Genomic DNA, 26,196 nt, shown 5'->3' on the forward strand with positions numbered 1-26,196 from the left:
GGACCTTTAATATCTAGATTTGGATCCGCCATTTAGTAACCTCAGCTAAAGTGTGTCTAGTGCGTCGGTTTTTTACGGCTACTGCATGAGTATGCTTGACGCCTAAGAACAACTCAAAACAACCAGCCTGAAGGTAACAAAAGATCTTAACCTGACTAGTAGTAACCATTATGTATCCGCTTTGTTTACCCGATTCAAACTAAATGGTGCTAAAAAAGCAATTCTGTATTTTATAGGGTGTTATGTGCCTTACTATTACTTGGCTTTAAGTAGTTGCCAGGCAACCATCCAAAACGCCAAAGAGCCAAAATAATCCGAACACCAAACAGTAGAACAGTAGAGTAAACAAGATATAACGTGTTGATAATAACACTTTAGAGGTGTTGATAGGTAGAACGTGTCACAGCAAGACATTTCCAGGCTTTGTTCTTAATTAAGCAAACCAATATTTATATTTAACCAACAGTTATGAGAGTGGTAACGATCTTCTGTAGAACTCGGCGCCAGAAAATAAATAAGTATTTTTCCCAATATTTGTTTAACAATTTGTCTTAAAAATTCGAATACGCCTTCATATCTGAAATAAAGCCCTTAAAGAAATAAGCCAAAGTTTATCTTGTAAGTAACATTTCATAAACCAGAAGACTGTACTGTAATTTGTTTATTTGCTTGCTTACTAATTTGTGTGAGACTGTTTGCAGCACTGCAGTGTTTAGACCTAATGTGTCCATAAATGATGACTCGCTCACTATTTGTGCAATTACCAAAAAAAACAAATGATTAAAACAGAAGGTCCCAGAGCCACAATAAGCCTTTAAGCCGTCATAACCCCTTCATGTTCCTCCACCAGCCTGCATGGGAGACGCAGCTTTACCGCAGCTCCCAGCACAATCTGAACCCCTGGCTTCCGGCCCAAGCTAGCGCTTTAGAGAAAACTTTCCTTCTTTATTGTGAGGATCAGAGACGCATACAGTACAGTAGGTTTGCACTCCTTCTCCCTCCCTCTCTCTCTCCAGCACTGCTCAGGGCTTAAAGCTTGAAGTGGGAGCTAATGATGCACTGAAGTAGGTTACCAGTCCGCATTAGAGCAGGAGAACAAATTCTGCTGAAATGAAAATGTTGTACAGCTCAATCAAAGACACCCGTACCGCCCTCTTCAAACAGCAATTAGGTGCACTGATGTTATCGATCGCGTCGCAGCATCGATGGCGGGGGGAAAAGACGGATGTCTTATTTGTTTTGTAAGTGAGGGAGAAGGAATCTTTCTTGAATGTGTCTCTGCTGTCCGCCTGGCTAGCAATGTGTCTGAATCTGCATGCTTTAGTGCCAGTGTTGGAGAGCCTGGGCAAGACAAGAATGTCATGTTGGAGGAGAGAGAGATACCGAAATACAATTGTTGTTTTGACTCATATCAGTACATATTTACATATTGAGTGTGTCTAGAGAGAACACATATCACTCTTAAAACTGTAAAACATGATTTTTTTTAGCCATCACATGGCACATTTTCGTCTTGTAATACTTTAAGTACATTTTGCTGATTATACTTGTATAATGTCTAACTTTGTTAACACTTTGAATGCATGTGTTTTACTTGTAGAGTCTTTTTACATGTCTCTTATACTTGTGTAAAAATGCTTCCTCCACCACTGGCCCAAGGGACAGCTTGTCCTCTCCGAGGGGAGCTGCTTGAACACTCAGCAGTCAAATCAATTTTTAACAAAAACATTTCAGCTCTTTTCACTCCAAAGCTGCACAACGGCTCTTCCTCCTCTCTTCCTCCCTCACACAGCATACAGAGCTGCATGTTCAGCAGAGGAATGCTTTCTTTATTAATGGAGAGTACAACCAGTCACTTTAGACTCCATGAAGAAAACCTGAATTGTCCACTTCTTTTAAAACTGTTTGTGCTCCAGATCAACCTTTTTGTTAGGTGTAGAAACCAACACCATCGATGAATATATTCACCAACAAGTATTGCCTGTATATCAAAGTCTTATAGCTCAATTGTTATAAAAAAAGCAACATGCAAAAACACAGCAATCAGCCACACTGTTGCTTTGGGTGACATGTTCCGTCATAACCATGAACACACACACACACACACACACACACACACACACACACACACACACACACACACACACACACACACACACACACACACACACACACACACACACACACACACACACACACACACACACAGTAGTTTGTTTTGACTCAATCCCACACACAGCGTCCTGCTGTCACAAACACTCACCAGAGCACCACATGTGGATTAATCCGCTGCTGAATGTAGTCCCCAACATACACACTTTTATCCTGTTTTGAGTAACATTTGCTAAAAAAACCTTCAGTGCTTCAGCAGCCTTTTCTCTTACAATATCTAAAGGTGCTTAACTGAAGAATGAGCAGTGGAAAAAGCAGTTTTTTATTTTTATATTCACAACTTTTGAAGTGAAACAATTGTGAGCAATTAAAATGCTACATCTTAGGCTCCCTCCAACTCTGCGGACACGTATTAAGAAAGTGGAACAACATCTAGTTACTTTCTATGACAAAACCATCACTTAAATATGATATCAAATAGAGAAAAGCTGGAATTATTTTTGTTGTAAGGGGCTAAAAGCAGCATGCTTTATGCCTTGATTTCCTATCCATAAAACCAGTGCTCTATTAAAACCAAGTTACAACCTTCCATTCTGTAAAGTAAGGACAAGTGAAGGACTATACTAGTTGTAAAAAGTAGGCTGACTTTCTAGAAGTCTATGAAAAAAAGACTTCTCACCTAATTGTATAACTTTGGGCCATAGTGCCTTGTTGTTTGTCTTACAGCTTTAACCCTTACACAGTATATTTGTATTTCATGCCTGGACCCCGTTCATTCCAAGGAAGGTTGCTCAGTGGCGAATGAAGCCAGTATGGCCTGACTTGAGAGCAAAAGTACCCGTATTTGGACCCATAGAGTGTGTGCACTTGAGATGTCCTTAAGCCCCGCCTCAGATCTCCCGCTCTCGACTCAGTCATATAAATGGAGATGGAAAAAAATGATTCTGAATTCGACATTCAGCGCATTTTACCACTTTTAGATCTTAATGATTTAAATTAGGTGTTACTGTAAGTGGTGTGTTAAGTGTTTGTAGTGGGTAGTCAATTTTATTTAAAAAAAAATATCCGCTGCATTACGTCGCTTTCCCAATGTAAATATTTTGGGCCCAAATGATGTCACAAACTGACGCGTAAGTTGTCGTATCACCGTTTGGCCACTACAACAATCTGCACCAGCACTTCCTGGGGGCTGGTTTAAAATGGCAGTTCACAAACGGCTGATGTCATGGTGACTACGTCCACTCCTCATTTACAATCTGAAACACATAGAAAACACATTATGGCTGCAGCAAAGCAGCCATTGACGGAGATACAAATGTCACACATTTTTTGTGCTAGTGAGGAGTAAGGGCAGATAGCGACACAGTGGCAACGAAAGAGAGTGTGAAGAGACAGCTGCTGAGGTCAGCAGAGACGTGAGGCTGTACTCTGAGCTGTCTGGACCCTGCATCAGGGACAGAGGGAGAGATTCAGACAGGATGTGAAATATTGAGTGGGAGGGAGAACCTGACAGCGGACGGCAAAATTGATAGAGGGCATAAGGTAAAGAAAACGACTGCCTTGCCTATTGTTGTCATTTGATTTGTATTTGGCACGTAGGTGTTCTTAGTTGTAAAGTCGGCTGCAGCTTTGAGTCATTTGGGGTTAAGCTCTGAGACACATTTAGGTTTTTTTGGGATTCAAGCTGCTTCTGCCTCTTTTAGAGAGAAAGTACTCGAAACAGACAGACACTCCAGCTTCTCCCTGCTCCTGTAACAAGCTGTCATCTTGCTGCAGGTTGTTTTTCGGTCTCGCAGTCAAAGGTTAGCTCCATTTCCCCCCGGGCTCGCAGATGTTCCTTTTCCTTTCCCCAGTGATAAAGTCACAGCTCGCCAACATGTCCACCCTGATGGTGAATGTCAAAAGACAGACACCAGTCAGGAGGGATGAACTGTTTCCTTCAGTCACAGCGCCCATTCAACTTTTAGTGAAGCACTTCACATTTTGCAAAGAGCATGGAATACAGGACAGTGGCACGTCGACTAGGAGGAGGCTGCCAATTAAAAACAAACAAAGGTTTTGGTGCATTAATATTAAAAAACAACAACAGATATAGAATAGTACATTTCACATTACTTTAACTTTACCTAAGATATCAATTTCATACATTCTTATGCTTCTACTGTACTACATCTCAGAGGCCAATATTGCACTTTGAATGTGTTTATTTGTCCGATAACTTCCTGGTCAGATTACAGATTTTCATCTCCTTCCTGTCAAGTGAAAAACATTTATTTTCACATATGTTGATTGTGAATGTTTGTGATAAAAACCATTGTCCCCAAAACAGAGCTGTTTTGGGGAAATGTTACTATTTCAATGATTTAATTTAACCCAAGGGTGAAGTAAGGTTGGAAGGAGATATTTTTGTACATTTTGCAAATGAACCTTTTTGCATTATTTCGCAATTCTAAACGTCCAAAACATTTATCTCGCAAAACAGAAAAAATGTGTTCAAACAATAAGTGGCCTGCAAAGCAGAACATATTTATAAATATGTTTTATGTATTTACCCAGTTCTTTTTTACTTAATGAAGTTATATTATACACTATAATATATTATAATATAATGTATCATTTAATAATAATACCTTTTTTTATAGAGCGTTTATACTTTTACACTTTACAGATACATATTAAAATTCATATATAGATTATATAAAAACATCTCAATTATGAAATACACTACATGAATTACACATTAAAAGCCGTTTTGAAGAGGTGAGTTTTAATGAGTGTTTTAAATGTGGACAGATGGGATGTGTATGGGGAGGTTAACTTTGTTAGACTACACTGGTTGCTTTTGATTAGACTTAGAAATCAGTCTGAACAATGCTGCCGGTCGATGATTGACACAGTAATTGAATCTTCGGTCACAGCCAATTTCTCTTGGGGGGCAAAACCTTGTTAATTCATCTTGGAAACAAAGCTTTCTTTCTAATTTTCTCCGTCGCCTCCTCTTTCTTTCTTTCCTTCCTCTGCCTCAGTGCCTCTATTAATATTTTAGTATTTGTTTGTTTTCCAAATAGTTTTAATAATTGAAAGATCTGGCACCAGCTCACAGCACACAACATATTGTTTGCTGGATTCATGAGTAATGTAATCGATGTTGGACATGACTTTAATTTTCTCATCTCAATCTCAGAAAGAAATATAATTCTCCCTAAAGATACTGAACTATTCCTTTTGTCCACAGTAGTGCTGAATGCACACACCTGGTTATATACTGTCCCTTTGCTGGCAATTCTTATTGCATTGTTCCTCTCACCTTAACAGTCCCTCCCACAAGACCACCACTGAATACTAATTTGTCATTGCGAGTATATTTTTAAATAAGCATGCATGTATGCGTAGCCGTGTGTGTGTGTGTGTGTGTGTGTGTGTGTGTGTGTGTGTGTGTGTGTGTGTGTGTGTGTGTGTGTGTGTGTGTGTGTGTGTGTGTGTGTGTGTGTGTGTGTGTGTGTGTGTGTGTGTGTGTGTGTGTGTGTGTGTGTGTGTGTGTGTGTGTGTGTGTGTGTGTGTTTGTGTGTCTGTCTGTCTGTCTGTCTGTCTGTCTGCCTGTCTGCCTGCCTGCCTGCCTGTCTGCCTGTCTGTCTGTCTGTCTGTCTGTCTGTCTGTCTGTCTGTCTGTCTGTCTGTCTGTGTGAGAGAAAGACTGTGATTTGCTGGCCATGACTGAGGGAATGAGTAAGGGAGGGAGGGAGGGAGGGACAGAGTGAGAATCGCATTGCCGAAGAGAAGGCAGAGGGAGGCAGAGAGAGCCAGAGCGCCGTCCCTATCAGCTACATTTTCACTCTGCGACTCAGGCAGCCCGCTCCTTTCCTCTCCACCTCCTCCTCCTCCTCCTCCTCCTCCTCCTCCTCCTCCTCCTCCTCCTCCTCCTGCTCCTCCTCCGCAGAAGCAGGAGGGAGAAGGGATGCACACAAGCTCTGGATTGGACGTGGAAGATTGCAACAGATAGAAAAAGCAGGCATCGGCACACAAAGACAAGGACGGCATGAGAGACATCGCAGCAGGACAGCTGCATTGTTTCCCCTCAGACCCCCACACCGTATGACCGCACGATGGGAAGGGACTAAAACCAAAGAGAGTCTGAAGTGGAATCGCAGAGGAAACTGACAGCAGAAGTCATGGACAGAAGAAAAGCTGAGATAATCTGACAATCAGCACTGTGAAACTGATGGTATCCATTTTACTGTGGGAGCAACAGGAACGTTCAGCGCTGCATTTCTTATTCTCCTTCATCCACTTCTTTTTTGAAAGTGTTTAATTTATATTTCTGGGCTTGTGACAGAATCGAGCCTGCTCTTTGGATTCTCTTCTCTGAAGTCCGAAGGCGGCTGTCCTTCCCTCCCACCCCCTCTGTATCTTCCTTTGAATTCTTTAAGGCTAACTGCGTGTTACATGAGCCTCGAGAGCGTATTGTGTGTGTTATTATACCTCTTGATTTCCACATTTTGAACCCATCTGTTTCATGCTGGTTGTCCGTTCACACCTCTGCCAGTGTTTCATACCATCTGTGAAAGTGTCAGCTTTGGTCCCTGTGTGTGTGCATGCGGTGTGTACCTGTTAGTGCAGGTTTAACGATGTATTGCTTTAGCGTGTTGTCATTGGATTTTGCCAGCTAGACAGGTGTCACCTTTAGGTAACTTGGCAGAGGCTCATGTCTGGAGAGAACTACACATTGAACTGCCTTGAACTACAGTTTAATTCCCATTAAACCTAATAGACCAACCCACGCGCTTGCAGTGGAAGAAAGGGGGCTGGATTTATTGGTACCTGCGGAGTTGAGCTGCAGCACAAGAGTCGTTTGTCTCATATATAATTCATGGCTGCCTTATCAATAATTCACCATCATCTGGGCACCCCGTTGTTGCCTGGTGGGCGTTGATCAAGACTCTCCAGGGCGAGACTGTTGAGGCTTGATTCCTGCTGATCACCGCTGACAGCAGCCTGATGATTTGTTGCCTCCCCCTGCGCTCTCTGCTTATCACTGGCTGCTTCCAGTAACAACTAAATTCACTTCCAGTTGTCTGGACCAGAAAAACCTTATTTCACACTTTTTATCTCCTTGGATCAACTTGTTTTCTGCAGGACTTTAATACAAAACTGAATTATTCGAGCAGAGTTTGAATGCATTTTTTTGACCTGGACCACCATCTCGGGACATGATCGGTGTTAACAGCCTGCACTCTGCAGGGCGCCTACGCTCACGCTCTCTTTGCACCGTACGCTACGGAAGGGACTTCCGGATGATGGACCCTTTTCGCTACCCCAGAACCCCTCGCTCACGTTCACTCAAACCCATGGTGTTTCCTGACCTGCTGGGGAAAGCTCAAGATGGACAGAATCACCCGCAGGCCAGAAAGAGGAGAAAGGTACCCTCATCCTTTTACATTTACGTGTCATTCAGAAACATTGTTTATTATCCTAAAAGTGCTCTTGATCCACATCTCCGCAAAAAATACCTGAAGATTCAGAGATTAATAATTTTTTCCTACCTCATTTCATGATACATATCAAATATATCTTACCCCACATAACCTTGTACAGAGGTGTGTGTAATAATTTGGACTTTAAAAAAAAACATAAAAGGCTTTCAACATGACTTGATCCTTAAAGAGCCTGTGACAGCATCCCAACAACTGTTGTGCAATGAAATATTGGGCTACTAGTCATCTCGAACCGTCAGTTTAAAAAAGAAAAAGCGATACCGTTTCGTTAAATATCAATAATTTCGAACATCGCGGGAAATTCCTTCGACTCATTTTGAAGTTTTGGGGGAAGCCGGAAGTGACGTCAATGCGGGAACGCTTCGAGAGCCAAACACGGACAAAGTGTGTTGTCATGCGTAGAAATGGTGAATTACTGAGATTAGGCACGTTAATAACGTTTTAATGAAGTTGACTACAGTATATTCATATTTGTCAGTGCTTTCATGTCAATTCGGCGACATAATCAATCAATCAATGTTTATTTATATAGCCCAATATCACAAATGTTACATTTGTCTCAGTGGTCTTCACAGTGTGTACAGAATATCAGTATGACAACACGACACCCTCTGTCCTTAGACCCTCACATCGTACAAGGAAAAACTTCCAAAGAAAACCCAGTTTAAAGGGGAACATGGGAGAAACCTCAGGGAGAGCAACAGAGGAGGGATCCCTCTCCCAGGACGGACAGACGTGCAATAGATGCCGTGTGTAAATTGAAAAGATAATACATGTGCAACATAGGTAGTCCAAATGTTTGGAAATGCATGTGTGTATATAAACATAAATGATCGTGGTGAAGATGATGATTACATTAGGATTCAAAATCGGTAGTGAGAGCTGCTGAATTTCCTCCCGTAGGATGTGATATAAAAACAAATCGATTATTTTTGTGGTTGTAAACTCAAGTGGATGAAACTACATTTATTAGTGCTTTCATGTCAATTCGGCGAACATATGATACATTAAATGATCGTGAGGATGATGATTAAACATCGTTTGTTTGAGCCGGTCTGCATTTCCTGATGAGAAAACAAACCGATGCTTTTTGTAGTTGTAGTACACTAACAACATGGATTAAACGTGTGGTTTTTTACCACAATGTTGGGGAAATTAATGGATAAAATGCACGGATTATTATTATTATTATTCCCACTCCGATCGGGACACTAGGTCCACCGTTTCCCCGCAGCGAAGCTCCCCCCGTTGACAGTTTACGTGGGCTGGGTGCAGTGGCGGACTGGCCATCGGGACGAATCCCGATGGGCCGGTACCGAAGTGGGCCGGTCGGATAAGTAACTAGCACATCCCCCATAGGCGGCGCGTGAGGCTCAGGTTTGAGAAGGCTAAATAACTTCTTTTACCTGACGCTGCCCGCCTCCGGCGTCTATAGAAAAGAGATCCACTCAGTGTGCGGAGTTTAAATCTCTCAAGTCATATTACAGGATAAAGGAAATACAGTTTAAACTGCCGTATGCAGAGAAGACGCCGACGTGTCGCACTTATCATTCATATCACATCATCGATCATATAATATCATAATATATCATATATTTCCTTATCTGAGTCAGCTTCTCCAGCCTCATCTGGCCGTGCAACACTCACAGTGTCACAGACTGGATGCAGAAGTATTATTTAACACATTATGTTGACGAAACACTCGAGACAAATGTAATTAAAGTCAGATCCACTCGTGTCTTAGACGTGAACGCGCTCTCAGCTGGAGAGAGAAACCCTGGCTTGATTTACCGAGTTGATAACCAGCGTCGTAGGACCGCTTAGCGAGATCTCGTTTGTTAGTTTGTTGTTGTTAGTTTGTTTGTTACTCAAACATATCCAGGGTATGCTGAACTGGCTTCGTAGTACAGGGCACAGGTGGCTAGCAGCGCTAATGTCAAAGACACAGACATTATACATTATATTTGTATTTTACCAGGATGCAGTGACACAAATATTTACATATTTACTAGAGCCGGGACTCGATTAAAAAAATTAATCTAATTAATTAGAGGCTTTGTAATTAATTAATCGAAATGAATCGCATTTTTAATCAAATATACATATTTGACCTGAGAACAGTGAGAAGCAATTTTCACATGGATTTGACTCCAAGTGGTCTACAGTCGAGTGCAATCCAGTGAGCCAGGGAGTTGGTTATTTTCTCAGACGTGGACTGACTTATCCTGGCCCTGAAACCAGTCGGTTGAGTGTGGGTTGGGTCAGGGTGTGGTTCCTTGCACTCGGAGTCGGGCTAACATCCACGCTAGCTGCTACATGCTTTGCATTTAGGTGATACTTTAGGCTTGATGTGCTGCGGTGATATGCAAATAATTGTTTGCATAATTTGCACACAACCGTGCTCTTATCGACGCTTCCATCCGTCCGTTTTTTAAAACAAAATGACCCATCCACGGGGCCGACCAAAGCGGTCTCATCAGCTTGTTCGTTCATGTTTGACTATTGATCACCGTGGTTTGTTGTTGTTTGAAGTCCCATGCTGAAGTCATGAATGTTAGTTGGTGCTCCAGTATAATCGGTACGCCTGAAACTCATCCAGTGAGAAAAGTTCCGCTGTGCAAAAATAAGTGCGATTAAAATGCGTTCATTTTTTTAACGCGTTAATTTTTGTGTAATTAATTAATCTTAATTAACGCGTTAAAGTCCCGGCCCTAATATTTACATTTACTATCTACAGCACCCGCCGCCCCTGACATCCCCCACTCCCCCCGCTGACAATTTACTAGCGGTACCGAAGTGGGCCGGTCGAGAGTCCCGGAATGATTTTTAGTCCCATTCCACCAATGGCTACATGACCGTATGATCGCCCATATTGACGCACCTAATTCCTAAACTTCTACAGATACAACATAAACCGATCCTTTAGCCTCATGAGCTCTCAGACACGTTCAAAAGTAAACTGTCATCGCTGTCTGAGCTTGCTGCTGTGTGCGCCGTCGTGCGTTTACATCTGACTGTATATATATAAAGGTTTACATGCAGAAGCTGGGATCCTGGACGGTGCAGCTGGAGCGCTGTGCCCGCAATGACGTCACCCATCATTTGGCGGGACTTGAAGAATCCGCGAGAAGATCCAGAAAATTGTCAACATTGAAGGCAGATTAATGGTTATCAAAGTACAAATATCCAAAATCAGTTCAGTAACGGTTTTCAAGGGGACAATATGTACTCAAATTGATGGGTTTGGATGATGGGGGAAAAACCGTGTCACAGGCTCTTTAACACCAATGATTCTTGACTTCACTTGGACTTGAGCATTCTGACTTGAAAATACTTTATACCTTCCCCCGAGTTAAAATAATTATGTTATTTGTGCCACAAATTCATTTCCTGAATGAACTAATGTTGATGCTATTCATCCCTAAGATCCACTTTGTTAAAACCATCCAAAAGCATCCAATCATTATGCAAAGGGAACCAGGAAGAAATAACATTACTAGAAGCCAGCGTTATAATTAGGGATACGTTTTTTTGTAACTATTCATTACATGTCACTTGTTAGACGCTTTTATCCAAAGACAATACTGTGGGCAATCCCCACCGGAGCAATTTGGGGTGAAGTGTCTTGGCCAGGGACACAACGACATGCTGACTGCAGTGGGGTATGAACCTGTGACCCCCTGATCCGAACAGCAACTCACAACCCACTGCATCACACGCCTCCTATTCAAATGTATTGGCATCAGTCTTGAATTGAGTTTTGTGACAATGACTTGCTAGCCCCTTAAATTACAGCTCATAATAGCTGGCCTAGTAGGGTTTGCATTGTGAATAATCTAATGCATCCACTTCTTATTTCAGCTATAGTCCTCCCACATACAAACCATTATCGCATTACATATTCTAAGGAAACCGATGGACTGTCCACTCCAAGTAGGGAATGAGTCCTTACCTCAAGTGAAGGAGTTCAAGTATCTCGGGGTCTTGTTCTCGAGTGAGGGAACAATGGAGCGTGAGATGGGCCGGAGAATCGGAGCAGCGGGAGCGGTACTGCAGTCGCTTTACCGCACCGTTGTGACGAAAAGGGAGCTGAGCCAGAAGGCAAAGCTCTCTGTCTACCGGGCCATTTTCATTCACCCTCACCTATGGTCATGAAGGATGGGTCATGACCGAAAGAACGAGATCGCGGATACAAGCGGCCGAGATGGGTTTTCCTCCGCAGGGTGGCTGGTGTCTCCCTTAGAGATAAGGTGAGAAGTTCGGTCATCAGGGAGGGACTCGGAGTTGAGCCGCTCCTCCTTCGCGTCGAAAGGCGCCAGTTGAGGTGGTTTGGGCACCTAGTTAGGATGCCACCTGGGCGCCTCCCTAGGGAGGTGTTCCAGGCACGTCCAGCTGGGAAGAGACCAAGGGGTAGACCTAGGACCAGGTGGAGGGATTATATCTCTTCGCTGGCCTGGGAGCGCCTTGGGATCCCCCAGTCAGAGCTGGTTGATGTGGCCAGGGAAAAGAAAGTTTGGGGCTCTCTGCTGGAACTGCTACCCCCGCGACCCGACCACGGATAAGCGGGAGAAGATGGATGGATATTCTAAGGATCGTATTTATTAACATCTAAACACTTTGTTTACATCCACATATGGACAGTACGATGTTTGATGAAGTAGATTGGTTGACTGCCAGCTCAAGGCTAATGGCTCTCATTTTCTGGCACTCGGTGACGTTTGTAAAGCAAGTTGGATAAGATGAGAAACATCCATCGTTGCCTTAATGACTCCAGACTGACTGAGACTGATTTACACTCTATACCTCCTTTTTACTTTTATTTTTTTTTACTTACCTCCTTCTTTAGTCATCTTTCAATCCACAGAGTCCCTCTGCTGTTGATAGTGTTGTGTTCCCATAGGTTTCCCTTTTGTACAAATGAAAAACATTCTTCAGGGACAAACCTTAAATTAAGCAGTTTTTCTTCACTTTTGTAGCCTGAATATATGCTGCTGTTGTGGCAAATCAGTACACTTCTTACAGCTTACAAATTCCCCATTAATATTTGATATCAACCCGATTTGTGCTACATAAGCAGTTTGTCTTTCACTTTAAAAATGGTCCAACTCTTGGAAGCTCAACTGTATTTCTGTGATTACTCAAATATATGAGCACATTTAGTGTGAATGCCATTATATATACAGTAGAGTATGTATGGAGACCAGAACTAAAATATATTATGGTCCAGGCTGGATGGTTGTTAATATTCATTGGATAATTCCGATTCAGTTTCGAAGAAAACTCTGGAAATGAACCCGATTAGGCATGCTGAATCAAACCCTATTGAACATCCAATTTCGTTTGACTAAACGTCACAAGGCAACAAAATCATATTCATAATAGGTTGGAAGTGTGAGACAGCAGAATCCAAGTGAAGAGCATTAGCAGGAGCTCTTTAATCAAAGGAATGAAATGGGAAATGATCGATTCTAGCTGAGTGTGATGTTTCTCACACCACGTGGACATATTGGCCTTGGATGGAAAGAACGTATGGTAGCGGTCTATGAGGAATTCAGAGGTGAACAAGGTTGTGATGAAATGTCTTCAGGCGTCCTCTCCATCACCTCTGCTGTCACTGCTGTCTATCAGCTGCATCCTCTGCCTCCGCCTGATGGATTCATGCTGCGGCGTCAGTAATGTGTCGCAGGTCTTGATTGTCACTGCATATTTTGAGGAAGTGGAAGTGCTGTCCAAATCCTTTCTGTGACGAGAGGTAGCTTCAACATGAGACTCTCTCATATTTTCTCTCCCTGTTGTGTTATTTTTAGATTAAGGTGATAACGAAATGAAAAGAGTATTTTTCTTCTGAGAGGGAAAACAATAAGCATCAACAAAAAAATGATAAAAATCTGGTGCAAGTGAATTAAACCTCAATTACAGGATTATGAATAACTGGAATACATTTGAATTTGAACAAAAAACATCGAGAAAAACCTAGTTATTATATAAATTAAGCATTAATGCAGTTATATATATACGCAGTTATATACGTATCTTATTTGGTGGCAATGCCAGATGAATTTGCCGTTTATACAGTCCAGGGAACTATTGATTTACAGTCATACAGTTTGTCTGGTTTAATTAGACCAGCGCTACCAGTCATTTAACTTCTTTATGGCAATATGGATTTCTATACCAGTTAGGCTTTCAATAATTAGGTTTCTACTTTGATTCATTTTCCTAAAAGACGTGAGGGAGACATATAACTGTGTCATGATATATCCGGTACCAATTTAAGGTACTTAACTTAAGTATTTGCCTTTTATGTCACTTCACCATTCTAATCCACTACTACTACTAATACTACTGCTAGTATACCAATACTACCACTTTAGTATGGAAGCTCTAAAAGCTTTTGTTTGTAAATTGTATTTCCGCTGTTTTCCAGGGAGTGAAGTTAATTTCTTTCTTTCCTCAAGTTGCCAAGTTATTTATCTCATTATCCCAACCTTATTTTTTAGAACTACCGAGATAACGGATCAATATTCTTGAGTATATGAGATCATGAATCTTTCTTGAGACAAGTAGATTTATTATTTTGTGATGTTGATATAAATAAATTGCGAACTTGGGAAAATATATAAAATTAACTTGTTATCAGAGGAAACCGAGGAAATTAAATGTTTGAACCATGGGCATTTAGAGCTTCTGTACTCAAGACACAGATCTTCCAACATCTGGAGTGTTTTAATTGTTTCATTTTTTATCTGACAAACACTCCCAACAACCTGGAATTGTACAAATGTATTGTCATTTATCAACTGAGAAAAACAGCTTGTCTGCACTTGATAAAGATGTTCTTATTTTTCTTGATTACTCAGTCAATCAACGTATTCTGTACTAAAGCATTAAGATGAATATGTGACCTCTGCTGTGCTTGCGCACGTCTTTGTTGTGTTTTTGTTTTTATCGATTGTTTTTTTGTTTGTGTTCATGCTCTTGAGCTGTAACGGTGGGTTACGTATTGTAACCCTAGTTATATAAGCACATGCGGAGCCCTCTACCTATGGGTACTACCTCTCAACCATTCTATGCGAGTATTCACTTACTGAGATATTTATAAGTTATAACCGTAACCGGCCCACCGTATATAAGGCGGCCACATAACAGGCTGTGGTGGATCCTGCTCTTGCTGCCTGGACAGTCTGAATAACTTTGTCAGACAGTCCCCCCTGTCTCAGCCTGTCCCTCTCAGGAGCCAAGCCTGGAGAGGTTGGCCCAGAGTGGGTAACTTCACAACCAGTACATGGAGTAAGCCCCATTTCTGTTTCCTGAAAGGGCACAACAAACACAGCCTGTTTCCTTGAACGCACCGCGGCCTGCTCTCGGGGGGGGGGGGGGGGGGGGGGTCTCTTGAACCCGCACAGTGCTTTGACAGCACTTCGGTTTATTCCACTCACGTGCACGCGCCCACCTATACTGGCTCCTAGAGTTTACAGCGGGGGCGGGGAGTGTGGGACAGTGTTCTTTCCTCTGGGGATGGGCAAGAAGCAGCCATGCTGCGACTACTCCTCACCCACGTGACCAAGGAGAATGATCCAAAGAGCCCTTCCGTACACACGGGGGATCCCAGGAGATCAACACGGTCCTTTTTGGAAAGTGCCATGCAGCGCGATCTCCCAGGGACATCACATGGCAGGCAGCGGTGGCCACACCATAGACCAAGCTACTAATTCGGCCTTGCGGCCAAATAATCGCTCTGATCTGGTGATGTTGGGGCATCTCTAGCAATGAGCGAGATGCCCAACACATCTGTGTTTATTTGCAGCCGCCCTACCCCTGGTAGCGGGCAGAGCTCTTTTCAGCTCTCTGCCCAGCCTGCTGCCCGCTGGGAGCAGCTGCGCTCCGCCGCCATGGTCATCACCTAGGGGGAAGTACAGCCCTGGGCGGTGGGCTACCATGGACGCTGGACCCGGAAGTGCCCGACAACGGCAAACGGAGCCATCCGCCCCACTGGAATGGCGAACATGAATAGCACCGCCTCTGCCATATCCTGGTCCCCCAAACACTCGAAGCAGAGGTGGTGGGGATCGGCACCCGCTATTTAAAACAGGCCCGGGTCTCTAGAAGTGGTGACTCCATGGAGGTATGATAACTCTTTCTTCTTCTTTCAAACGTTTTACTTTCTCTGCTTCAGTTGTTGCTCGCTCTCTGAAGAGAAAAGGGTGACGGGAACGGGAGGCGTGGCCACATTCAGGTAGTCCCGCCCCGGGGGGAGGCTACGGTTGCTCGCATAGTATGGTTGATATAGATATAAGATATAACTACATTTTTGCTCTCTGCCACTCGATGCATTTGAGTCAAAGCAGCTTAATTATTTATTGGGGCAGATTGATTTGCTCGTCTATCTGTTGGCAGGCGGGTGCTCGACAGATAATGGCTTTGTAACTGATGTTGTGGTGGTCTGCTGATTGGATGATTGATAGATTGTTCGGCAAAATAAAATGAGTTGGGCTCAGGCAAAGGGCTGTTTGAGAATTGTGAAAGGGGATGACATTTCCCTGAGTACAATTTATTGAATGAGGCCGGGCTTGCCCACCCTGCTGTAATATTTGATCTAACCACTCAACATTGCTGCTGTTTGTCATATTTGTCTAAAAGATGGTCTTGTTTTCCCTCTGCAGGCTCTCTACAACTCAATCAAGAATCAGAAGCTGCAATGGACACTGTAAGTCTTCTTATGTTCATATTTTTCACCTTAATTTGTTCTGTAACAATGATGAACTCAACCACACATTTAAGGAGACACTACTGGTGAAATGGGTAAAAATCTAACTTATAAATATCACCATGAAACCAGCCGAGGTGTTTACTTATTTAAGAGATTTATTTTCTGTATTTCAAGTATAAATTATGCAAATGAGTGCTAACTTGACACATTTAACGACACAAATACACATGACACATTTAACGACACAAATACAAAAAAGTGCAGTTATCCAACATCTAAATGTGTATTTTTTTTATTTATGAATAATGCATGAGAAAAGGCTGTGTTTGGCTGTAGTGTTCTGCCTTCAATACACACACACACACACACACACACACACACACACACACACACACACACACACACACACACACACACACACACACACACACACACACACACTGTCCTGAATGACAGGAAACGATAAGGGATATTGATAAATCCGTTTAGCGTCTTCATTAATGACGTGAGCGTTGTCTGGCATGCGAAGGAAACATTAGTGTGTCAAGGGTTGCTATTCTCGATCACAGTTGCAGAGCGCCTCAGAGATGCCAATTAAGTCACTAGCTTTCCAAGCTTTGTTGCCATAGTTACGGCACCATGGATACGACTCCATAGCCACCGCATTGCTCTTTCCTCCCTGTGTTCTCTCAGTAGCAAACACACACAGGGTACCAGATGGATATGCCCATGTACAAATGTACACAGGAAACGTGTTTGTGCGGCTTCAGTACATGTGAATGTGAAGGGGAAGAAGAAAAACAATGACTAACAGAGAGAGAGGGATGATTTAAATGGCTCTTTACCTGCATCCTGTATAAAGGTGTGACCACAGCCTCCCACTACCTCTCCAAAAATAGCTGCAGCAGGAAAAAAAGTGGTCAGAGGAGCAGATCGAGGAGGAGATCCGCAGAGAGCCAGGCAATCCAGTTTAAACATCTCCACTGACATGTAGACAGCTATTTAAACACTGCCACCACATAAGAGGCCATGCGGGGATAGAACATATGTCATTTGTTTAAGACGCGTAAACACCACCGAGCAAATGGAGAATCCACCTCCAAACAAAAAGTAATTACAGATTAAGAGACTCGGCTCCCAGCAGTGTTTTTTTCCTCTTTGGCAGCAGAGATATGCACTAGCATGCCAGTATCATTGAAATAGAGTAGATCATGCTCTGAAAACGCTTTTTGGAAGCATAGCACAGTGTCACTTTTGCCACCACGTTCACACCCTCCTTGCTTAGTTGATGCATATTTCATCACACAGACAGAGGACATTTTTTCACTTGCTAACTAAGTTGACTGCAAACACAACACCCTGTGACACACTTCTGTTGTGTATCCATTTTGAGGCTGCTTTGGTTTGTCTTGCTAGGAATGTTTGTCTTCATGTTGTGTTCGCAATTTGCAGATTGTAATCACAGCAAAACAAAGTGCGTATTATATTCTGTTATACTTTAACAGTTTTCACACAATGCATTTGTATTCTGGTGCATGATGAAAAACAATTCTGTGAAAGACGATAAACATAATGCATTTTGCTAGTTTATATGAGAATAGTATACTAGAAAAAGAGTGGATTTCAAGGATTTGAAGAGATACGTTTTAAGCATAGACTGTATATATAAATGGACGTAGGGTCCGTGACGTCACCCATAGGATTCTGCAGAGTTGCCGTGAAGCCCTTAGTAGGCGGAGTCGGCCACTAACGGCTCGACAGTGACGTCAGAGTTCAACTCCCGCCTTCTCCAAATAAGGGCAAAGAGGCGGAGCCGACGCGGGACCTGCTGCCACCGAGCTGGAAGTTCCAGAGCTAGCTGAAGCTACCAAGCTAAGCTAACATGCTCCCCATCTGCACGCTGCCGTCGCATTTTACGTTTCTAAGGTAAGCGGCCTTGAAACTATTCAGCAAAACTATAAATTATAATCTAAGTTATTGAGTTTTTAGCATAATACTTCAGAATTACTTAACTATACGTTTAATACATTTAAGTCAAGCTAAGGTACATGTGATGTTAGCTAGTTAGTGCTCTTACCTGTGAGGCCTCCTCCAAACAGCATAATAACCAGACTGTATCATTAAAACTAAGTACCAGTTCTAGATCCTTGACTTTAGACAAACAATTCAAAAGACAAAATGTATTTAAAGACCAATCTTTATTTGAATGTGCCTCTTAACCTGAGATATTCGTTATACAGTAATAGTATTGATAATCTAAAAAAACTGAGCAACTCAACAGTCAACTTTATGTTTCTTATTGTCTAAAGCATTTATTATTTTCATTTCCCCCCCTCTCATATTCAGTGTGGACGGATTGAGACAGCGTGGTGTCCAGAGGGCTGCAGAGACTTCAGGGAGAAACCTCTGTGTGATGGACATCCTGACTGTTGGTGTGGAGAGGACTGAGGGTCTTTCCTCAGCGAGGAGGACCAGGGCTGATGGAGGAGCCCATGCTGGACATAGCTGATACTGCACAGGCCTAGTCTGTCACGTTATTTGACTATATGTGTTTACTTATACATTTAATAGGTTTACACCTTCTGTCCATATGTGCTTTTTATTTAAAACATTTGATTAACTTTTGGTTCACATTTCAATAAATTGTATTTGTATTTGTATCCTTTTGTCCATTATTCTTACTGAACATGTTAGATTACACATTCACATCTGACTGAAGATTGGCCCCATTTATTTGTGACGTTGCAAACTCTGCGGTACAAGGCACAAGTGATGTGAAGCTCATAAAGTGAGGCAAATAGAAATAATCAGCTGATGGAGTGTAGATGTGGAAATAGCTGCATTCGATCAGCTGACTGTGTTTTCACAATAAAAGTAGTTTCTTAGTGAATGTCATGTACTGGTCTTAAAATATCATAATATTAGCTTTTAATGATCCTCTTGGATGTTCTTCTTGACCCTCAGAGAAGGAGAAAATGTCGTGTCTTTCAGGCATGTCCTTTCCTAACAAAAATGACAGGAAACATAAAACATTATTGCAGAACAAGTGTGTTATTTATGAAAGAGGTGTGTTTGTGTGTTTAGGGGCTGTAGATATAATTATTTTGTAATTGTAATGTTTTTTTTTTATTTTAACAGTGAGCAATCAGATTATGAATGAACAGTATGAAGTTCATCAACATTGAAATATATGTTATTATCAAAATAATATTTAACTGTTACAAAACGTAGTGCAACTGTAGAAGCTTGCTCTGTTGTCTCACTGAAAGAATAACTTTTACCACGTTTTTACAGACAATATTGAGAGATAAATAGTAGCAGTACTCACTGTGTTAAATATCTTTGCCTTCAATACATTAAATTAGAAAGCTGACAAAGTCATATTGCTAAATATTTAAATGTAACTTTTTGCATGGAAAAAACCCTCAACTTAAATGATGTGTAGGTGATCGAGTATTTAGTATTGTTTAATGGAATACATATCAGTGTATTAAAGTCAATACTTCATTTATTTAAACCAATATCTTTCTTGATTCTTTGTACAGTATGAAAAAAAGAGTCTTTGTACCTGTGCTGAAGTTCACTGCTGTGAGGAGTCCAGTTCTGTCTCTCACTCTCTGGTCCAGCCTGTCTGCATCACCTGGACACCTTAAACAAACAGATATATATGTAAAGTACCATGTGTACAAACAATATCACTGAGTATCTTCTGTTGAACATGTTGGATTGTTTATTGTCCGAGTCAGGGTCCTTTTTATTTTACTGTAACTTTGGAAGTTGTGTTACAAATGCTTACTGTTTATTTGATACCCATTTGGTAATGCAATTAATAAAAACAACAAGGTTTGGGTTCGTTCTTCAGATGACTGTGACGTTAAGGTGTAAGCTCGATAATGAACTCCAGCTCAATCAACCATATTGTAATATCTAAGTAATCATCTTGAAATATGACATTAATAATTGTAATATACACACATCTTATTGTGAGGTTGATTTCACATACACTACTTCGACATTAGCTTGTCTACATACTCTAGCATAGCCAATTTAAATTAACCTTAGATGCATCCAGTTCTACCTACATAATAAAATATCTCTAACCTTTTTATTAACCTCAAACAGAAGCCGTTTGTTCAACAGTATTATCCCACTTAACGCTTAACACTTGTCTATTTCGTGTACAGTCTATGATTTTAACTTGGAGGCTACGATTAGCATCGTTAGCACCAATGTAGCTACCACTAGCTTACATGCTAACCCAAGCCTTACCATTCATTACGTAGCTGATTAAAATCATTAACACATAAATAAAGCACTCAAATTTTACTTACCGCATTCATGCACCGTCTGTTTTAACCGCAGAGCGAGTCACAATAGTCCGATATATAAGCATGAAGAACAAAGAACCACGGCCGGCTACAAGTTGTGTTTCCTGGATGAGCTGAGCAGGCAGAGTCCCTGTAGCTAGCTTCACGGAGCAGCTAGCAGAGAGACAAGAAGCTAACAGCGGCAGGCACTTGACAGAGCCGTCACTCAACGTGACCACGCCCTAATTAATGCAAAAACGTTAAGACCTAATATAAATAAAAGGGTCGCGTTAGAAAACAATTCACTCACAGATCCATAATCATGAAGGTGGAATCTAACTATATCGATAATAAAAATGTATGGAGCCAGGGAGAGAAACATGTTTTTTTCTGCTGTAAAGTTGGGCATTTTAACATGGGGGTCTATGGAAATTGCTCCTTTCTGCAGCCATCGCCTATCGGCCAATATATGAACTGCAGTGTGTGGCACTTCCGTATTGGCTTCCCGGGTCTTCCCCAGAGTTTGCCGCTTGGTTTTAAGCCATTAAAGCCCCTGTCACACTGTCCCGAAATTGACACCCGATGGACACACGAATATGGAATTGTGAATTTCGCACGAAGATGGCCCCGAACCACACACGAAGGCAACATTTACATTACATTTAAGACATACAACTGCAATGAAAGTACCAAAAATAATTATGTTACAGTACTATGATACTGTACTGATATCTTCAGACTTTGTTCTTTACTTTATCCGTCTTTATATGTAGAAAATATTACGTTTTCTCCGTAATGTTGTTTCCATAGCAACAACAACTTCCTGTCAACTCTCCTTCAAAATAATATATTATATCCTTTTTAGTTTCACAGAACACAAATTGGGTTATTTACATAATATGTTTACATGATTTTGTTGTGCAATAAAACAACCCGATGGACACACGATAAAGGAAATGTTCAAATTCGGCTGTGATCGTAGCAACATCGGGCCATTCGTGAGGGCATCTTAAGCCATCGTATGATCGCTGGCGGAGTTTCTCAGGCTCCGGCAGCAACTTCGTGAGCGGTGGCAAAATCTTTGGCATGCCAAAAAATTGCCGAAGGACCTTGCGAAGGTTCATTTTCGTGTTGAATTCGTGTGTAAATGTTGCCCTTCGTAAGGCCATCGTGAGGGCATCTTGTTATCATCGGTGCCATCGGGCATTCGCCCCGATCAGAGTGAGAGTGAATGCACCGATGATAACACGAAGATGACACGATTTGACAAGATGCCCTCACGAGTGCCTTACGAAGTTGCCGCTCACGAAGTTGCTGCCGGAGCCTGAGAAACTCCACCGGCAGTCATACGATGGCTTAGATGCCCTCACGAATGGCCCGATGTTGCTACGATCAGAACCGAATTTGAACATTTCCTTTATCGTGTGTCCATCGGGTGTCAATTTCGGGACAGTGTGACAGGGGCTTAAAGGGCAGAGTTGGCAGTAAAAATAGAATTTTTTTATCCTTGACTTTAAAGTGGGGCTTGTCTAATATCATCAGGGAGACTATTACAGGTCTGTGTTGCAAATGAGTATTGGATATAAACAATAAAATAGGCAGTAAAAGAAAGAAAACATTTTAAATACTTCACTAAATGGACAAATTAGAAGAAAAACGACATGATATTTACATTTACATACGTATATATATACAGTACTGTACATACTATTGTAGTATGAGTTTTTTCTAATGCAAATATAAACTTTGTATTCTATATATAGAGCGGTAGTATTGATTTTCTAATTTACTAGCAGATTGAGGCTTAATAAAAACACTTTGATTGAGGTGTGATTTCAGACACTAAGACAAACCATTTGCTGCAATAGCATGGATACAACTTGTATGTGACATCTGAAATATTGTGTTATTACAGGTGTGTGTGTGTGTGTGTGTGTGTGTGTGTGTGTGTGTGTGTGTGTGTGTGTGTGTGTGTGTGTGTGTGTGTGTGTGTGTGTGTGTGTGTGTGTGTGTGTGTGTGTGTGTGTGTGTGTGTGTGTGTGTGTGTGTGTGTGTGTGTGTGTGTGTGTGTGTGTGTGTGTGTGTGTGGGCAGGCAGGCATAGAGTATTATAGGACAACGCAAAACACACAGCGATGGATGTTATTTTACACCCCCACAGAGAAAAGACACAGCCACTCTCTCAACCGTGCAGTTGGATGCACCCACATGTTCTCCTCTCTCACAAACACACACACGCACAAACAGAGATGTATACAGTACACACAAGCTTCCTCATTGAGGAGCGGGGGTGGCGTAGGAGCACAGAGAGGAAGAGAGGTGGTGGTGGTGGTGGTGGTGGTGGTGGGCACTAAAAGAGAGACGCAACAAGTCGGAGATACAGGGAGATCTGTTGATAGAAACTTTGTGTACATGGTGGAATTGGAATTGCATTTCGAGATTAAAGTTGAAATGTTGAGAATGAAGTCAAAATGTCTAGAATACAGTAGAATTGAGGGTCCTGTTTTAGTCTGACGCTTATTCTCAATATTTCTACTTTGTTCTTGATACTTCAGCCTGAGTCTCGTAAGGGTATTTCAACTGGTGTCCTGATACCTCAACATTATCATTTTGACACTGAACATTTTTATTTCACTGTATTGAATGTAATTCTTTATTATTTCAACTTATTCCTAAGGGGCTCTATATTTTCTCTTTGGTGTATGCCTTTCCTATAGTGTGTTATATAGGTTTTTATGCATGTAAATGGTCTGCAAAGGCTACAATCCCTATGTTCCCTCCAAAGAGAGCTTCTCCCTGCCGGCCTGAAACGCCTCAATTGTAGTCCATTGTTTACTTCAGTGACATCACTATGTAACACTTGTGTTTCTATTGGCAACACATTATAGGTGATAGGCTAAGGGGAGGGACATCTGTAAGCAGAGCCATCCAACTAACCAATCAGAGCAGACTGGGCTCTGGTTTCAGACAGAGGGTGAAAAGAGGTGCTGCAGCACAGGCAGTTTGAGAAACATAAAGAGCTCTTTGAACATTAAAGCATGGAGACATGTCACAGTTTATCCACCATGGGGTCCAGAGCCTTCAGCCTCTCTGCACCCCACCTCTTGAACTCCCTCCCAACTGACATCCGGAATATTGACTCTGTCTCCATTTTGTCTCAAAACATATCACTTCACACTGGCATATCCATCCTGATCACATGACACATCCTCTGTCCTTATTGATTATATTGTCTGGTCTTTCTGCTGGTGTTTTGTCTTTGTTGGGTGATATGACAGTATAACCGTGCAATAGTAGAAATGTGTTAACCAGTCGAGAATCTTTCAAAGCTTTTCACCGAGGTAGCTATTTTCAAATGATCTAGTGATCCTCGCTTGATTTCGCCCCATTGCTATGGAATGGTGAGAAGAAATGTGGTTCTCAAGTAACCAGACATTCCCACTGTATTTTGTCAGCTTATTTATATTGAACAAATTAAAACTTGCAGCATACAGTAAATCAAGTCTTTGTTTACTGTACTCCATAGATCAACATTTATTTTATTTTAATTTTTCACCGATTATCCATAAAGCCTGTTAGACTAAAAATGATTGTCATAAGGATCCTTAAAAAAACACTTAATTGAGTTTACAAAACATTTACTGCATAGAGAACCGCAGTGACGCGTCCTAAAACCCGGAAGTAACTTAGCATTTTTACCACGTCCGGTTCCATGCAATTTCTCCATAGGATTTTGGAAAATAGCTCCAAATAAGGTCTGTGTTTTACACAAATTGAAGAGACAGATCACGTTTTGTTCTACGACATTAAATACATCATCAGCTGGTGATTTTTGAAGAGTTTACGTGTCTGAAAAACGATGGTTGTTAACAAGTGGCTGAATAGGACTACAGAAGTTGTCCAGGCCGTTTTACGTCATTACACCGAACATGTAAAACACTCCCGCTAAGTTTGTTTGCCCTGTTCTGCTTGAAAGCAAGTAGCCTACCTGCCTCCTGCAAACTGTTCAAACAAACACTTCAACAAAATAAAAAATAAAAACTTGTACCATTTACAATCTGTATGTTTGAATATGGATCTTAAGTTGGCGTGACGTTGAAGCAGCGACCCTGCTGTAGTTCCTTTATAGCATAACGTTAGCATTTTGCTTCTTGCGACTAGATTTATGCTTCGAAAATGATAAAAGTAGGATAGACATGGTTCCGGCTGAACAAAACGTGATCCGTCTCTTAAATGTGTGTCAACCACAGACCTTATTTCGAGCTATTTTCCAAAATCCTATGGAGAAATTGCATTGCGTTTTTGACGAAGGAACCGGAAGGAGTTTACATCCGGGTTTTAGGACGCGTCACTGCGGTTCTCTATAGTGATGTAGTCACCAGGATATACATTTACATAAATTGAGATGCAAAAAAGAATATCTGCTCTTTTTTTCTATTATGCGTGACCCTAATACTCCTCTGTAGAATATGACAGTAGGACATGATGAGTGCAGCGTGGAGATTGAAATGTGTGAAATGAGGGATGGGAGAGGGACAGGTGAGACCCCCTCTGCTCCATTATTCCTTTCATTCTGCTAATCCCCTGTCTCACTATTGTCTGCTGCCTCCATCTCTCACCTGCCAGATGTGTGCCATCCGCACATATATACATATACATATATATATATATATATATATCAATGTTCATTAATGGACTTTTTATTGTCTTTCTTTTCTCTCAGTTTCATTCGTTTTATTTCCATTTTCCTAGAATTTACTTTTTTCCTGCCTGTATTTTTAATCTCTTTCTTTTATGGTCATTCTTTTTTTTGTTGGTTTTTTCTATGAATATCATTATTTCCCTTTGTTTCTCTTCTGCTCCATGCCCTGCTTCTTTTCCTTTTGTTCTTTTCATTTCATTTTCTTTTTCCTTACGTTTTTTTCCTTTTCCTCTTCTCTCCTCCCCCAATCAATTTCCCTCTTTTAATACGTTTCATTTCCACTGTTGTTGTTATCCTTTCTTTTGTTACCTCTGTTTCTTTCTTTTTTTCCTAATCTTTTAAAAAATATATTTCCTACCTTTTCCTTTTATCTCCTTTTCTTTAGTCTCTTTTTTGTACTTTCCTTTTTTCCAATGTTCCTAAACCGCCAATCCTCTCTCTTCCTTTGCTATCATTTGTTTGATCAATTTCCTTTTCATTTTGTCACCTTCTTTTCTTTCTTTATTTACTTTTTTCCGCAACCTTTCCTTAGTTCAGTGTTCGTTAGTCTTATCCTGTCCTCTCCTTTCCTTCAAATGTTTCCTCTTGCTATCTTCTGTATTCCTTCCTTTTCTTATCTGTTCCTTTCCCTTCTTTCCTTACCTTTTGTTTTCCTTTGTTATTGTTTTCCTCTCCCCTCCTCCTCTCACTCACATCATTGAGGATAATGTTCTGCCATCTAAGAAGGATCAGCTTTGTCTTCCCCCCCTCTTCAGTCTCTGTCTCCTCACTCCTCTATCTCTCTCCTCCATCCTCCCCCCCTCTCTATCTCCTCTCCACTTTGCCTCCGTGTAGAATGGTATTGAAACAGGCCAGCAGTTACCAGGCAACAGGCT

At 41.5% G+C, this 26,196-nt stretch overlaps 1 protein-coding gene across 4 annotated transcripts in view; it reads left to right on the forward strand.

The window, feature by feature from the left end:
- The window catches only part of LOC117464347 (PH and SEC7 domain-containing protein 1-like), a 76,542-nt gene that overhangs the window by 35,121 nt on the left and 15,225 nt on the right, over nucleotides 1–26,196 (forward strand). For 3 of the 4 annotated variants that reach the window (XM_034106724.2, XM_034106725.1, XM_071206652.1), the window contains one exon: nucleotides 16,267–16,310. In XM_034106724.2, the coding sequence (XP_033962615.1) occupies nucleotides 16,267–16,310 (44 nt within the window). Of the gene's footprint in view, nucleotides 1–6,018; nucleotides 7,529–16,266; nucleotides 16,311–26,196 lie in introns of those variants that run through there. The other variant, XM_071206651.1, reaches the window with a different exon arrangement.

The sequence above is a fragment of the Pseudochaenichthys georgianus genome, chromosome 19, assembly GCF_902827115.2.
Source record: "Pseudochaenichthys georgianus chromosome 19, fPseGeo1.2, whole genome shotgun sequence".
Taxonomy (NCBI): domain Eukaryota; kingdom Metazoa; phylum Chordata; class Actinopteri; order Perciformes; family Channichthyidae; genus Pseudochaenichthys; species Pseudochaenichthys georgianus.